We start from the raw sequence: 18205 nt of genomic DNA on the forward strand, positions 1-18205 counted from the left end.
AACTATCGACAACGCTCGTTAGCAATTTGTTTATGAGGATGTAAATAAGCTCCTAAAGAAATAAAACAATGAATGAAAGAGATAAAACATGAAACTACAGTGAGACGAAGAGTGTTTTCAGATTCTCCGATCCGTTATCGGTATCGGACGCCGATATGATGAAATATATGTACGTCTTTCATATAGTCCGGCCCGATATCGGATATCGGATCCGACATATGTATATTGGCGGCACCATCGGACGCCCATGGGCTGTCGGACGATAATGTTTGTGTGTGCTATACGTGTATCTAAATTGTCTCTGTGTGCGCAGAGCCCGATGCGTGGCGGCCATGCGTATCGGAACGATTTTGTCCGAAATAATAATCGGATCGGATTATCTGAAAACGCTCTCACTCGTGCTAAATGATATTGTACCGGATAACTCACCTACTCCGAGTACTGCCTTTTCGCAACGTAACGTTTGGCAACCTGTTTCATTTCGCAACTTTTCATTCCGCAAACTCTAAAACTGTAAATATTTCAGGATTTATTTCAGGGCCATCGTATGTAGAACCCTTTAAGTTAGACATAGACATAGACATAGACATAACTTTATTTCGACATCGAACTTAAAATAATACATAATTTTACAGAAAATAAAACATTTGATGATGTCGAAAAGGAATTGACTCAGCATTATGCTGCAGGCAGGATGTTAGGTTAGGTTAGTTTTATAAAAATCCTGAAATATTTACAGTTTCAGAAATATTAAACAGTTGGGAAAAGAAAAGTTGCGAAATGAATGAAAGGGCCACGAATTAGCCCGAAACATGTCGAGTTAAACTCAATTTAAGTTAGTTATCCGGTACAATATAATTTAATATAAATCTAAAACACGTTACTTTAAACTGAAAAATGTTTAAGATAAGATATCCGTTTAACCCCTGACGCAAATAACCCTCCTTCGCGCAGTCGGGTAAAAAGGTGTTATTAGTTTGACGCCAATGTCTATCTATCTGTGCGTTGTAGCTTTCAAACAGATAAAGTGAAAGCGAGGTTGAAGTGGATCTTAGCTAAGTGTCATTAAAATCGGTTCAGCTGCTTTTGAGATGTTGAACTTTGTACTAAGTACCGCATTATTTGTTAGGTACTGTAATTAAATAAACAATTAAATAGGTACCTACTGCTACAAAGCATTTACTTTCGTCATTTTTTGCGATCTTCCGCCAAGTGCCGTCTTTTCTAGGTAACACAAGCATCTATAGTGCTTTATAGAAATACAAATACAGTAACCTGGCTCCGTTAGAATATGGTCCCCCCTCTCCTCCCGTGGTCCCCCCTTTCTCGTCGTTTACTGTAGAATGTATAAAATACCATAAGATGGGCAGCAGCGTGTTCTTGGCAACCTTTACGTCCTATACTTACTGCGCTCGTCAACCCGCTTGCCAAGCGTCGCGAGGATTGCAAACCCCTTCACTCTAATGGAGGAGGCTTATGTTCAACAGTGGACGTCCTACGGCTGATATGATGATGAATTGATGATGTTGAACCTAGCTCTGGAGAGTTCTTGAAATGTATGACATAAAACTATAAAACTTCTTGGGAGTGAACGTTCAAGGCACTGAACGCCTTAAATAAGTAAAACCTACGACCATTAACTAAACCGGCAAGTCCCCAGCAGTCCTGTTTCAAGGCTAATTTTATAGCCCTCATTAAACAGAGTACAGTCACCAGCACCAATATCTGACACAACAAGCGAGCATAAATATCTGATAGGACTCTATTTCTAGAGCCGGAAGGACGTGTCAGATATTTTTGCACGCTCCGTTGTGGCAGATATTAATGCTGGTGACTGTACCTTACCTACCCACAGTTAAAGTTCCAAATTGACGTCAAATAGTAATTTCGCTAAAGTACGGTTAGTGAACATCGGTTCAGAAATTGCTTGAATGCCCTCGGTTCGTTTACGATGTTATCGATAGGAAATCATTTCCGACCAATTTCGACAGGTATGTCGAATCGTAACTCGAGTGGCGTCTTTCTTTTGGAAGGAATGATAGCGGTAAAGAGTAAGTTGGAGTTGTCAAGAGAATAACATATTTAATACAATACAATAACACTTTATTGAACACCATGTACAGAAAACGGGCACATACAGAAAAAAGCACAGAGTAAACAACAGACTGCCTTGTCGCTTTAAGGTAAGGACGCATTTCTTCCAGACAATCTTTTACAATAGAAAGAAGTAAGGAATAGATTACGGTGTCTAGTCTAGGGTCACTATTCGAGCGTTTTGTTCCTAATGATTTCCATGGACACTTATATGTTAAAATGGCAGAAGGTAACACAGTTAGAAGTACAGGAACTCTGCCAATTAATCGAAAACGACATCAAAATCGTGATTTTCACTCATAGTCAAAATACCACGCACAGGACTTGGTGGCCGTGGTCACGAGTAGACTGCCCCTGTAATGTTGCCGAAACGTCGAGGTAAATATTACTCGTGTGTGTTAGCGTGATAAGTCCTGTGCGCGGTATTTTGATTATGCCATCAAAATGCACAGCCAATTCGTAAAAAGTGTGACCACAAAAGTGAGGCGATTGTAACGCTTGAGAGTAGTTCTACGAGCATTTTAACCGCTATCAGTTTCCTGTCGAATATATTGAAGAAATGAGAGACAGTAAGCAAGACATTTTAATGAACTTTAATTGTACCGCATGCACACCATACTTATCGTTTTATAAAGCCCTTCCATTCTACCTGACTCCTTTTTTCAGTATGAGTAAACGATAGAAAACTGGATAGCGGTGCGTATAACGCGTGCTACCCTTGAATAACGACCTTCTACTCTTCTAAATTGGCGACAGCCAGCAGTATCTTCTCGTACACGTCTATTCCGTGCACGAAGACGTCCAGCGGCAAGCTCTCGTCGCGCTGGTGCGGCGACGGCGCGGCGCGGCGCGCGGGCGCGAAGTTCAGCGCGTGCGCGCCGCCGCGGAGGAACCGCGCGTCTGTGGTGGCCGGCATCGTGCCCACAATGAGGGTGATGCCCCTACAAGACGGATAAGGACTCAGTTACACTGGATAGGGCCCCAGTGCGGGGTATGGGAGATTTCCATAATGCAATGTCATAGGCGCAAGCCCAAGAACAGACGTGGGACGGGGGCGCGTCGCGGACGAGGTGGACACGGGGCGAGGGCGTCTCCGCTTCGTCTCTTCTGCACGTTGCACTAGTCTCTATATTCTGTCTGCGGGGAGACACCGCACGCTGTGCATCGACCGAGTTATAGGTAGAGTCATTCATTAATGCCTAATTTTGACAAAATCACGCGTCTTCGTGGATGGCACTAGGTATATCGACCAATGAAATTTAATAGTTATTTACACTTAAATCGACATACAAGCGGAACTAATTCATTTTCCACTAGGTTTATGCCACGAATTCGCTTCTGTGGAAAGATAAAACTTGCCTAACACCTATCCCTTAAAAATTGTGTATTTCTATGATATTGTTTTTCTCGAGTTAGGATCATTAATTGTTATGGAGTCCTCCTGGGTGCTTTACCATCACTTCCATTTCACCATATTATTATGCATTATGACGAGCAAGTTGCTTAATAAGATAATAACTGTACCTAATCGAATCTCAATCCGTGAAATACTTGTTATTGAGTAGTTCCAATGGCCATTTGTGGTCTCTCTCATTAATTCTACTTCATCAATGAAGTGCATGAATGAATGGTGATGCCCAAAAGCGGAAAAGTAGATAAAAAATACTTGAAATTGGTCACTCACATATCTTCAATGGCCTTTTTCATGGCCACCCAGTAGTGGTTGGTGTGGTCCATGACAGTTGGTTTTACGTATGGATCTTTATGATCAAATTCACATCTCACTCCATTACCTGCTTCTCTGCACCACCGGTTGATCTTTAATAAAGGACGTTGAATATTTATCTTGGATAATTATACTGAACACAACGAGACCTTGGAATTCGGGCGATATTTAATTTTAGACAAAGAACATAGGTTCTGTCATAGGACAGAAATTGATTTGAGCTGAGATATTCTAGCGTAAAATACGCGTACTATAACTTGCTGCTATTGCTCTTGCTGGCCACGAACAGATCCAATAAACATATAAACGTGTACGTTACTATAATACAGTAGCAATAATTATACAATATCGAAAATACAAACTGGGACATGGATGCACAGAAAAACCAGAAAAAGAGACCAGCGGTGGGAATCGAACCCAGATTATAGATTCCTGTTCAGCAGTGGTGTAGGGGTTTTAGCACGCAGCACGGATTGCTGAGGACCTGGGTTCGATTCCCAGTGCTGGTCTCTTTTTCTGGTTTTTCTGTGCATCCATGTCTCAGTTTGTATTTTCGATATGATTTCACGGGATACCCGTAAAAGTAACAAACTTGGAGTTGAAATAAAAAATACAAAAGGACTCCAAAAAAACAATCATAAGTAATTATACAACTCTAGATTTTGCTCTTTATGAAATTACTTGTGAAATACAACCTGTTATAAGGATGAATTATAATCTAAACGACTTAGAGCAATTTTGATCTAATAGTATAGAAAATAAGCGGTTATCTAAACATGCACTTTATGAAAATTCTTGACATTTTTTACCAGTTCCTCGAACATTTCGTGATTCATATTAGTAGCTAGACGGATGTCGAATGTTGCTGTGAACTGCTCCGGTACTATGTTGGTTTGGACTCCGCCCTGTTAAAATGAAAATACTTAAAACCACAGCTAATTTTCATTGCAACAAAAATATTTTTGTTCTATTGTTTTTATTCTTATTCGCATATTTTATTTGCTCTAGAACATTTGATACCCGCGGGAGGATCTAAAATGTTCTACAGAGATATAAGATGTATTCTTATTACTCTTTTTAACTAGATCTTCACTACCTCATCCACGTTGCAGCCATTACTAGATTTTAAAGCACGTTCCTTTAAAAGACGTAGCGGTTAACATTACGGCCGACAATTTAATTAAAGACTAAAGAACTCCTTTAGATTTGAGTAGATCGCTGTAGCTCAGGGTAACGTTATGGACATTATAGACTTTACCTCCGCTTTAAGGAATTACTAATGCTTATCATGTCTAACTCTCGATCTTATCAGTAACTCTGTGCTAATCTACATCTACATCTGTATCATCTGTAATGTTACTTTAATAATAATATAAACCCCCCCTCCCCCCTTTAGCCATAGCTTATATCACTGAACCGATTTAGATGAAATTTAGTAAGAGGTATTGTGAGATTCTGAAGGATATAGGAGAGTTTTATCCCGGATAATTGTATCGTTGTCGCGGGATAGTGATAAACGATTTTTTTTGCAGACGGAGTACGGGCAAAAGCGACGAGTAGTATGATATACTTGCTTAAGCCAAACTACAAATTATTTCATCATCTATTTTCTTTCGGTTTCTAAAATAGCATCGCACAAAACAATTGCATCTTTTTGATGTCTGACTAGCTTCTGCTGCTGTCAGTATTAATTTAAAAAAAAGTCTTACTTACCTGTAGTTTAGTCAGATTTATTGTAGTGACCTCGCCAATCGTCAAGTTGGAGTCGTCGACTAACTTCTGCCGGTAGAACTCTCGGAGATCCATGAACTTGTTTATTACGTAGCGAACCTGCAAAAATTTAGGCTTGAGGATCGATCAAACTGGAACTAATAATACACTGACTTCGCTTGAGTTCTCACCGCTATCCTTTAGTTAGACGTTTATCGTTGTCTCTTTGGCAGTTTTTAGTCCAAAATCTACATAAATCGACATACTTAGCTGGAAAAATATGCAAGTTGAAGTGGCAATGGGCGGGCCACATCGCTCGAAGAACAGATAACCGTTGGGAGAGAAAAGTCCTCGAGTACCCATCAGGTGGATTGACGACACCGTGAGAGTTGCGGGAAACCGGTGGATGCAAGTGGCGAGTTGTCGTTCATTGTGGCGTTCTAAAGGGGAGGCCTTTGTTCAGCAGTGGACGTCTTCCGGCTTATGATGACCCTGTGACTACTAATTGACATCTATGTGGGTACCTTACGGCACTAGACTCGCTGTTTGGAACAAAATCGCGCGGCGCATCAATCATCAATATTACTTTGACACAACCGCTGTCACGGACGTCAACAAATTATAGTGAACTGTTCACAAAAACGCGCTGTGAACAAATTATGTGCGCCGTTTTCTTGTAAGAAACATGCAGTCTCAGCGTTTTTACCCGACTATCCGAAGAAGGGTTATGTTTTCCGAGCGTGTACATGCGTATATATAACTAATTCTTTGGTCATCTATATCACCGTAACGACTAGACGGTTTTCAATAATGAAATGACGTATCATTCACTAGATTCGCCAAAATCGTCTTTGTGAAATGAAGTACATAACATTCTAAAATGAAGTACATAATATTCTAAAATGGCGTCCGCAAGAAACATAAGGAGGTGGATTGTTAATTTTTTAATTGTGTAAAATGAGTATCAAATGTAAGCTAATAATAATAAAAAATAATAACCCGTAAATGTGTAGTTAATACCAGCCTAGAGCTGAGAAAAACCAATCTCCGAAAAATAATAATAATAATAAATTTCTTTATTTAGGCATATTTTTTTTTAAACCCATACAATTTAATACAATTGAAATTAAATTAAAATTAAATACAATTAAAATGGTAAAATAACATGCATTTAAAATTACAATTAAAATTAAAATTTACAATTTTACAAATTTTAACAATTTTTTTTATTTTTTTATTTTTTTAATGGGCTATAATTAGCCCATTCTAATTATTGCCCTTTTATGCTACTATCGTTTTCATTGGAGCATCACTGTAAAAACATTGTCTTTTAGCTGACTTTACATTTTGATTAATTTAGTGGCATTGTCACTCAGTGTAGATTCTCCACAGATTCTCTTTCCTATAAACGAATTAACCTTTGAAAATCTGAATCTAAAAACAGTCAGTTAGAAGGCTAAAGCTCACTCCACGGGCCCTCAGCTGCTCATCTTGACACGATTATCTCGAGATAGCGGGTAGCCTGACAGGCCTGTTTAATCTAAAAATGCGACCTAGATAGGTAGGTACGTTACCTATCTAATTTAGTAATATTTTTTATGCAACTAAGGGAACGCACCTACTTTTACAGCGTGACGTGACTCAATCTTAACAAATTTTAACCCGTTACTCACCCTCAGTAACCACCCGTAGTATATGTTAAGATATTTATATTACTATATTATTATTCATAGTACAAAAAACCAGCCAAGTGCGAGTCGGCCTATTGCTAGCAGAGTCCATCTCCTAAGCAAAACAAAGGGTACCCATACGCAGTGTGTGCACATTTTAGATGGTTAGGTACTAAATGAACAGATCGACATAAAAGAAATGAAAATTTTCGGACTTTTGAAAGAAAGAAAGAAAGAAAATATTTATTTGCCAACATTACAACAATAAAAACAATTCAAGATAAAATACAATACAGCAAAGATTATAAAAAAAGAGTAATAATAATAATTAAACTTTTATTTCTTTTCTTGTTGGTTGTGCTATAAGAGCTTCACTTTTATACCACAAGTTTCTAGAACAACCAGAAGTATTAGGTATAGGTTTTATGGTTAAGGCAATTTGTATGGAAACATCTTTATTAATGACTGTATCTTTTGATTGCGTTGTCTTAGCTTAGAAGTTTGAGCTTTCACTGCTTTAAGGAGCGGCCTCACGACGTGCCGTAAACGCCAGGACTTTACCACCACGTTTACCGCATACTCTCTACCAAAAGTTGCTAAAAGTGACGTTTATTTTAAGCAGCGGTGTGGAGGGCATGCGATAATACTCGTAGAACCTCCTCCTTTTCTTGAAGTCGGTTAAAAAACGGTGCGCATACGATGCGTCACTGCGATTCCGTACCGTCACCGTTTTTTTAAACAGCGGTGTGGCAGCTCCTTTAAGGGGCAGCAGACCTGAGTATTTGATATTTAATTTCAGCTCGATAACTCGACTCGTTCCTGAGATGAAGGGACTTTACGGAAGCCTAGATAGACGGACAAAATAGTGATCCTATAAGGGTTCCGTTTTTTAATTTTGAAGTACGATACCCTAAAAATGGCAAAAATATTGAACACTAGCTTTTGCCCGCGGCTTCGCCCGCGTGTAATTCGGTTATCGCGCGCTGGTCCCTCGGGAACTGTGCATTTTCCGGGATTAAAAGTAGCCTATGTCACTCTCTGGCCCATAAAATATCTCTATCCAAAAATCACGTCGATCCGTCGCTCCGTTTCGACATGAAAGACGGACAAACATACAAATACACAAACACACACATTTTTGCATTTATAATAAGTATTAGTATGTATGGATAGATTACTAGACAATGTATATATTTAATACAAGCATTTTGTCTCCGGGAATGAGGGTTTGAGGGTACAGGGTTTTATTTGAGATTAAAATAGCTGGACCTCTCATTAATAAGGGTATTGCCATGAGACTAGAGCGCTATATTATAGCCTAAGCTTAGAGTTGTTGTGCGTTGAGACCATCTACGTACAGTCCTGAATAAATAGCATTTTATATTCAACTAGCTTTTGCTCGAGACTTTTTCTATGAAAGATTCGTTTATGGCTATCCCGCGGGAACTTTGCTATTTTCTGAGATAAAAACTATCCTATGTCCTTCCTAGGGTCTCAAACTATCTCCATCATTTAGAAGCAAGAGTCAGACAGAGTTACTTTTGAATTTATAATATTATGGTGTTATGCCTGGGGACCGAAGTCCGAAGGAAGAGCGTCGGAACTTGTATATATGCGACCGCGTTGAGAAACTTCGATAGCGCGATGTAGAACATGGTCGGAGTTTCTATTGTTGTTCAATAGATGGCGCTAGGAGTCGCTACAAATGGATTTGTGGTTAAGTAGCAATAGGTACATAGAAAGTCAAATTTGTACCTATTTAAAAATTTTTGTAGAATTTGTACCAAGGTATTTGCAGCGTTTTCTTTATGTCAATGATGGATTTCCCGTCTTTAAAAGCTGCTGGTAGATTTAAATTTCACAATCAAAACTGTTTATTTTCATTTTAATTTGTCCGACAAAGAAAGAATAGACAATAGATCCATACTTTCATCCACTAGCATCCATTCTTTGTATAAATTTGTGTGTTTTCTGGGCCAAAAAAAATAATTGACCTTTTATTTGTTTCATCCATCGTAGTCGTAACAGCACTACACTAATGGCGACTTAGGCGGGGCGTGTGGCTAGCGGGGGGAGAGGCTCCCGCTCTTCACCCCAGTCCCTAACTGCATTCAACTCGCGCGCTATCTGTACACCAAGTTTACTGATTTGACCATTTCGTGACATGCCTTTATTCCCATGTTGTCACGAATAAGTGTTTTCTTTCATTATTATTTTTTTGGTTTCGTAGTAGACAGCTAGAACTGAACACTGCTTTTAGATCTGACTGTACACAATTACACTCAAAGATAAAGGTATTAAATTATTAAGAAATATTGCGTGTAAAACGGCGGCATAGCTAATTTTGTTTGCCTTCATTTAAATAATGCCTGTCGTACGAATAAAACAGGGATTCCGAATAATTAAGATTTTTCCGCTCTTTAGGCTCAGAGCCTCTGATAAATTGATGAATATCTTACAGAACAGATTATGATCTCCGACTGAATGAGAGTCAAACTGTAATATTACGGATACCACTTTGATAAGTACTTTCTATCCTTAACTATTACCACTTTGATAAGCGCTTTCAGTACCTAAGTCAGGAACTATTCTCTTTAATTTTATTCTTATGCTACATCTTATTTTATACATTTTAAGGTGACGTGTCGTTACTCGTTACCTTCACACAAAATATGCACACCGCCATCTACCGGCGGGTAGCAAAGTTACTTTCCCCCTTTCAACTTATACACTAACACTGGGTCTCCGTAACATCTCTGTTCACTAACAAAATTGGAGAGGTACTAGGTAGGTTAACATGTTTTAGGATCGTGGTTTGTATCAGGGTCGCATCTGGGGCGGATAATTTGCCTTCATTGGTAATTTGTATGAAACAGTATTCAATAATTCATAATGTAATTGCTCAATGAAGTAAGTGCGCTGATAGGAGAGATAATTTCCTTCATTATGCCCTGTTTACACTATTCCAGTATTTGGTGTGACTGGGTGGCATGTTTGAGGTAGCTTAGTAGCTGCTTGATTATTGTCATGAAATATTACTTTTTCTCCTTTTTTACTGGCACACATTTTACTGATTATGTGCAAAGTAAATTTAATGATATATTTTATCTTTGATATTCGTGTCCTCACCCTTACGGTAGATTTAGATTTAGTGTTAGCACAAAAAACAGTGCTACAATGTGCCGCAATATCGTCTTGAGGCATTATCGTGTACAGATGTCCGTTTATTTATTTTTTTCACTCTTAGAAAAAATATGGCTGTTCCTACTCAGAATCAAGAGCACAATCGATTCCGATAGTTTAAAAAAATGTTCCCAAAAAATGACAGTTAGTACGGGCGTAACACAACTGCAGGCTGCAGGGCTACTACGAAAATCGAAACTCGAAGTTCGTGTCGTGTCGTCCCTCTGACACTTATACTATTTAATACGAGAGCGAGAGGGACGGTACGATACAAACTTCGAGCTTCGAGTTTCGTAGTAGCCCTGCTGAATCATAAAATTATGTATGAAAAAATGGGGACATTTCTTAAACTATCGCAATCGATTGTGCTCCTGATTCTGAGTCGGAAAAGCCATATTTTTCCAAAATTTAACAAAAGAAAGGAACATCTGTACACGAAAACGCCCATTGAGTAAGATCTTTATCCACACTTTTGGACTTTACTATATTTATTTAGTATTGTTAGTACAGCTGTAGTTATTAATGTTTTGCCACCGTATTTTGTCCGCCGTAATTTATTTTGCTTTCTCAACTAGCTTACTGTAACATATTTACGGGCTGAAAGCATAAGCTCTAATGAACATCAATTTGTAATTCTAGTTAAAAAATATTTTTTTTTTGATACAAATTAATTTGGCACACAATGTATCGGTAACAAAGCTAGAAACTGACACTAACATTTGCTGCCTCTCTCAAACGTCAAATAATGTTTGTATCATATATCGAGCATCGGCTCGAGAAAATAAAAAAAAAAAATAACTCTCTATTAGTAAAGGTAGTTGTTATATTTGTTCTTATGAATGTCACACGTTGTATATAATTTTTTTTATTGTTAATTTAATTTTCCCTATCCAGAGATATATTTAGCTATAGGGAGATGTGGAAAACAAGAGGAGAGGCCTTTGACCAGCAGTGGGACACAGTTATAGGCTAAATATAATAATAATAATAATAATTTCATTTTCCTTATTGTTAAGAGCGTTTATACTTGCTGAGCTGGCAACGATGCATTTTAGTTAGTTTTTCTCTATTATTTCATAAAAATTGAATAAAAATTAAAAATGTTTTCTGATAGAACACTTCTTAAAATGTGTCTACTCCAATAATTATTCCGTACAGACTTTTATTTTCCTTAAAAACCGGGTATAAACATGAATTCCTTTTTAAAGAATATAAAAGTCTATCACGAAGAATTATTGGAGTCGACACATTAGCTTATATATTAAGAAGTGCTATCAGAAAACATTTATAATTTTCATTCAATTTTTAAGGAATAATGAGAAAAACTAACCAAAATGCAACGTTGCCAGCTCAGCACTCTTAATGTGCCAAATTTTGCGAATAAAAATTTTCGTTTTTTCTTTCTTTCTGATGTAAACAGGGCACAAACGGCGCGCGACTGGCAGCGCGCCAGTGCCATTCCGGCCATTCCTTGACTCCATCCAATACATTAGTTAATGCTAGCCGCTCATTAGCGCTAGTCGAGTTATTTTTGCCGAATTATGCATGTAAGTATACTTATGGTTGCTACGTTTAATCTCATCATTAGGTACTTAAGTTTACAATAAGTTACTTTACTTCATAAAACACTAGAGTTTCTCCGCAGCTTCACAAGCGTAAACTATTCCATCTGGTGCAATTGAAATTCCGGGATTTTATAAAATTCCCCTGGGAATTCCCAAAATTTATATCGTGGTCTTCATTGACAACTGTCTAAAATTTCAAGATTTTATCCCTATCTCGTGGGAACATCGGGATAAAAAGTATGTTATTCCAGACGTCCAGCTATCTATATACCAAATTTCATGACTCTAAGCCCAGCGGTTGTTATGTCGAGATTGTATCCCTGTCCCGTGGGATATCGGTACCGCCCGTGCGACATACAATGTCTTTCATCACATTTGCGAGTAAAACTTTATATTTCTTAAAGAAAAAATATATTATTCTTCCAAATATTGCCGATACCTTAGGCTGCGCTCTTGGTAGCGCCGATCTCCCCCCCCCCCCCCCCTGCCGCAGCACGCGGCTGACGTGCGTGTGCATGTGGTGCTGCAGCAGCGCGCGCACGGGCACGGCACAGCACCATCAGTACGGGCACTGACTCATTAACCGACCTTGGGCTTCATGACATGAAAATGTGTACGCGCAATGACTCATTTACCGACCACGGGTTTCATGACAAGCACATTAAGGTCGAGGGTTTTATTTGGGGGGTTGCAACCAAGGTAACATTTACGAGCAAGTGTGATGAACAAATATTTGTTTCAAAGGATTACTACTTACCAACCTCACTCCTACTGACTATATACTGCTTAGTAACTCTCGAGGTGTTTCCAACTTAATTTACGACGCGTTGGTAGATTAAGTGCGTCATTTTGGAGAATAGTTGGGGTCACACTCCAGACTTCGTATTCAATCCGATTAAAGCAATGCTTTTGCCGATAACCTGACGAACAAAAAGTAGGAAAACCCCCGACTTTGTCACTTCAAAGTTCAATATCTCAAAAACGGCTGAACCGCTTTTGATGAAACATGTCTAAGAACCATCGCTAGAAAATCTGCTTTCAAATAAAAAAGCCGCATTCGAATCGGTCCACCCGAAAACTAATAACACCCCTCTTTTTGTGTCGGTGGTTGTGGATTGGATGAATCCCGTAAATGTGGCCAATGACCGAATCACATCTAACCCCCTTATTCATAAACGACAATCAAACCTATTTTAGTTAAAATGCCGCTAAAATTCGTTTGTCCTTATCTGTCACTCCGACATTTGTATTTGTTAGAAAGGGACAAAGCATTTGTTAGTTAACATAGGCTTGTTAAGTTTTATGAATAAGGGGGTAAGACTGCGTACCCAGCGGCCCAGTCCTGTTGTTGCAAAGTGAAATGTCGCACAATAACTCTCATATAGCGAAATACGCGTAAACTAGCGTGCACTTTTGTCAAAAGCCCCCATCATTGTCATTTCAAAGTGTAATATCTCAAGCACGACTAAACCAATTTTAATGAAACATAACTAAGAACCATGGCAAGGAAACTCGCTTTCGTGTAGGAAAGACCGCATTGAAATCCGTTCATCCGTTCGAGCGCTACGGCAGACAGACCTACAGACAGGTTATTGTTATCGAACTTACGATATCCCTCGTTTTGCGCCGGGGATTAAAAATAAACTAGAAAAAAATGCGTACACGTATTTTCTTTTTAATAATACCTTTTCCCCGCAATTTTCCGGAAGCAGCATCGAACCGTGCCCGGACTTGCCAGTGCAAATAATGTTCACATCTGCAAATAACAAACAATTATTTATTAATTATGTTATACCCCACTAATATTACAAAATGCGACAGTTTGTAAGTCTGTTTGGTTGTTTTTTTTATTATTTTAAAGGCAGCTTGTAAAATTACAATCAGGAAGTTTTTATATTTTTGCCGCCGTGTTACTTAAGAGGAAATAAAATTAGTTTTAGCACTGCCTTAGTTTATTACTCTACACTACCTAGTTTATTTGCCTATAACCCTGGATTGGCATCGTTTGGTGTATCTTACGGTCAGCAAGCCTTCTTTACGGGCCACACAACCCGTAAACTTATATTACGAACGTAAAACTCGGTTTAAAGTTCCTGGCTAGATAGCGTAAAGCCCGGTTTAGACCCACAAGAAAAATCCTGCAAGTTGCATTACATTGCGGCTCTCGATTGGCCTCTACAAACTCTGTGGCTTTAAGTCCTAGCAATGTGATCCAACTAAATGCAGGTCTAAATCGGGTTTTAGACTAGAATTTCCTTTCAGGCACAATATTTCAATGACATTGTTTAATAATATATTATAAGCAACTTGTGCATGCGACACAATACACAATAGTAGATTGTACAACAAGAGCATAAAACGAGCCATTTTACCCGAGGCGTTCATATAGCAAATACAAACTGAGACATGGATGCACAGAAAAACCAGAAAAAGAGACCAGCACTGGGAATCATATAGGATGGATAGACACGTTGAGGGAAAATGGGTTTATTGCTCGAGTTTTACATTCTGCTTTTCACTTCGATGGCGAGGAAATGAAATAGCAACAGTGGAAACAATGATTCACTTTCTATGTACCTTTTATTTTTATGCATTATTATAATATTCATTATTTTAATTTTACTGATTTATTATGATTGATTTGATTGATTTTTAGTTTTATTTAAAAAAAATATTTTAAAAAATATATAAAACTTTTTTGTTTGTGGCTGTTGACACCTGATTACCTTATCTTTGAGTTGGTGTTGGTATTAGACGAAGATTTTATTTTATGCACTAGAGCATAAAAAGTCACTTTATGTCGCCTAGATACAGCATAAACACGAACTTTACGAGCATGAGAAGTGAAAAACTAGTTTTATATTTGCATGTCTTTGCAATGCGACAAAACACGTAACAGCTCCATAAACCTGTAACAACTATCTTTACATGCCATGTTTGAGCAAATAAATGACTGATTACAATTTTAAACGAAAGAAATGATCGAAAATTAATATTTGTTTCGCCGAATTTACTTGTGAAGTGATTTCAAAACGGAATGGCGTACATTGGAAGAGACCTACTCTCACCATTGGATGGATAATGGTTGAAGAAGAGAGACAGTGATTTCAAAAACAGTTAAATGTAAGATTAGATATACAGTAGGCTCTTGATACTCACTGGTTGCATGGGTTTGCGAGAGGGTTTTACACTAGTTGCTTCACTCTTGACAGAGTGGTTGCAAGGGTGGATCCACGGTTGTGGGCACGATGGGCATTCCCACAACCACAGATATAGATTACACTAGATAACGCAAACACCTCAATCTGTATGAAAACCAACCGTGTCACTTTTTTATATCTACTGTGACGTCTCAAGAGCGAATTAGCGATGTGAATTCCCCGATGTCCGCGCAAAATCTATTCAAATGCGCCGCCCGCCCGCGCCGTGGGGCTCGAGTCAGTCACTAGTCATGATTAGGCAGTTAGCGGCCAGTCTTTGTATGGGGCCAACCCCGACGTTTGGTCGGGCATTTTGGTTTGCATTTGCGTAATGTAGTGTAATCTATATCTGTGCCCACAACCCTAATATAATTGTGAAGACACCCTTTCACAGTCAATCGAGATCGATAGGCCAATGTCTTGATGCACGGAAAATAGGAAATAATCAAATTAAAAGTCGTCCATGAGTCATGATTGTTTATGGACGAGTGCATACTCCGACTCGCACTTGACCGATTTTCGGGTGGCTCTGTGACCACAACCTTTTTTGAGGGCTGGATCCTGCTGAGTGCTTGTCGTTTGAGACAGTAGTGAACCTTTATGCCGACTTTCTTGGGAAAATCTTTGTAGTTTCCCCATGCCTTCCACACCGCAGAGCGGGAATTCAAAATTCGTAGTTGGCAATAGAGAGCGTTGCTGCTTCTCTCACATTAGATCCCTTAGTCGCCTTTTACGACGGTATTTACGCACAGGAAAAGACGGGTCGGACCTATTGTAAAAACGGACACGGCACTGGCTTATCGTAATTAGTTTTTTTTTTTAAAAAATGGGATATATCTTACTCTATTTAGAAAAAACAATGAATTTGAAGCCCGTTGAAGATATTAATCGAAGTTTTTGATTCAAGTGGCCGGATGGCCATGTCGTTAGCGTTGGTGGTGGTGGTTAGTGGCGGTGGCAAACATTCGTATTTATTCATACAAATTTCCCCGGCCGAGAATCGAACCCTGGACCTCAAGCTTCGTACTCAGGATATCTAACCACTGGGCTATCCGGTTGTCGCATAATTTTGTAACTTTATCCATGTTGTTGTAGTTGACTGTACCACGTTAGGTTAAGTGGGCTGCTCCAATTCACGTGTAATCTATTAAAAAGTTACAGTGCAGTCCGCAAACTATGGCACTACATGTGCACGTGACCATACAGTTTAATTGCGTCGCTACCGCAACTGCATTGCAGACATTGTACATGCTGTAATTATTAAGCATTTAAAGATGCATTACATAAGTTCCTGAGACAGTGTTACCGGAGCGGTACGGTTAGGGATGTTTAAAAAACGAGCCTATCAGTCTCTCAATGGGCCGGCGACGCACCTGTGATACCCCTCGTGTTGACAGGTGTCCTTGGGCGGCGATGATTGCTTCCCATCAGATGACCCGCATGCTCGTTTGCCCCTCTTATATAAAAAAAGTTCCGTCCTGCGGAGACGATTTTGGCTGGACTACCAGGATGTCACTGTCAGATTATTGTATTGACACCAGATTTACATAAGTATGACAAAAGTCAATCCGATCACTACACTCGTGTATGTACTCGTACCTAGTTGTATGAAACACTGTAAGGCCACGAATCCTACTCATCTTAATAAAACGGACCGCTAGACTAGAATAACAATTCCTTTGCAAAAATAAGCTTTACGAGACCAAGGCATGGGTCCGACCACCGTTATAGTGCCTATAAGAATTAGATTGCTTCGCAAGAAATGAATGATGGAAGATTACATTTTTATTCTTCTCTGAACGTGAAATTACCGTAAGAAAATACGAACTGATACATAGATGCACAGAAAAACCCAGAAAAGAGACCAGCGCTGGGAATCGAACCCAGGTCCTCAGCATTAAGTGTTGCGTGCTATACCCCTACACTACCACTGGACAGGAGTACAGACACGAATTTCTCCTATGTCCCACATATCTCAGCTTGTTTGTTTCTTATTTAGTCACTTAAGCAGCGACACTAGCGAATTCTATGTTTTTAGCCCTTATCGAGAAACTTTTAAACATTCCATTGAAACTAACCGCTCACCCGGACAAGAGATGTCGCTATTAAGCAATCAAATTAAGATTGGTTTTTGGAGTCTTTTTGTATTTTTAGGGTTCCGTACCTCAAAAGGAAAAAACGGAACCCTTATAACATCACTTTTTGTCCGTCTGTCTGTCTGTCTATCAAGACCCATTTTCTCGGGAGCGCGTGGAGGTATCAAGCTGAAATTTATATCAAATACTGAGGTCTACTGTGCCTTGGAGTTGTGAAAAACTCAAACTTCTAAGCCAACTCAATCAAAAGATGCCGCCGTTTATGCTGCAAATATTTCTGCAAAGTCCTTGCTAATTGTTAGTATGTTTGTTGTGAATTATTTTTCAAAGGTGTTTTTCAATAAAAAGACACGTCAACATCGCTTACCTTCTTTCTAGTGATAAAAAAACGAAGTTCGTATATTATAAGAAAGAAAGAAAGAAAGAAAGAAAGGTTTAGTTTGGCTCCATAAGTACCACCTAAAACTAAGACTAGAACTAGCACTAAAACTATGTACATACAGTACATGCAGTGCATGGGCTGTTTCACCATCCATTGATTAGTGTTAACTGGCGGTTAGGTGTGATGCCGTCTCTATTTGTTTTGTTCGAATAGACGGAGACGGCATCACATTTAAACGTCGGTTAACGCTAATTAATGGATGGTGAAACAGCCCCTTAGAATACATCTCTAAGGCGCATCTGTTACAAAGACATTTTAGATGTCAATATTTTAACCGTTTTATTTTTCTTACATCGCGTTTGACAGTGAAACTAATATTACGTGACAAGGTCTTGAAGCAAAGTTTACTTAACACGTAACTTTCGGAACAACAATAAGGTTATTCTAACCCGTATAATGGGCGTTTGGGCGTCACGGCGGTGACAGACACGAGTTTACACCCAGCACTACCGACCTTCATGTGTTATTGTTGTAACGGTTTCCGAAGGGGTTGAAGCTTACGGTACTCAACTTAGGGGT

The 18205-nt window shown here is 38.9% G+C and overlaps 1 protein-coding gene across 1 annotated transcript in view; it reads right to left on the minus strand.

Moving 5' to 3' along the window:
• Nucleotides 1-2285: 2285 nt before the first annotated feature.
• Nucleotides 2286-18205, minus strand: part of LOC141436384 (aminoacylase-1-like) — a 71504-nt gene continuing 55584 nt past the window's right edge. The window contains exons 6-9 of the mRNA XM_074099335.1: nt 5534-5650; nt 4630-4725; nt 3779-3912; nt 2286-3035 (exon numbers count right to left, since the gene is read on the minus strand). Of these exons, the coding sequence (XP_073955436.1) occupies nt 2828-3035; nt 3779-3912; nt 4630-4725; nt 5534-5650 (555 nt within the window). The 3' untranslated portion in view covers nt 2286-2827. The remainder of the gene's footprint in view (nt 3036-3778; nt 3913-4629; nt 4726-5533; nt 5651-18205) is intronic.

The sequence above is a fragment of the Choristoneura fumiferana genome, chromosome 16, assembly GCF_025370935.1.
Source record: "Choristoneura fumiferana chromosome 16, NRCan_CFum_1, whole genome shotgun sequence".
Lineage (NCBI taxonomy): Eukaryota > Metazoa > Arthropoda > Insecta > Lepidoptera > Tortricidae > Choristoneura > Choristoneura fumiferana.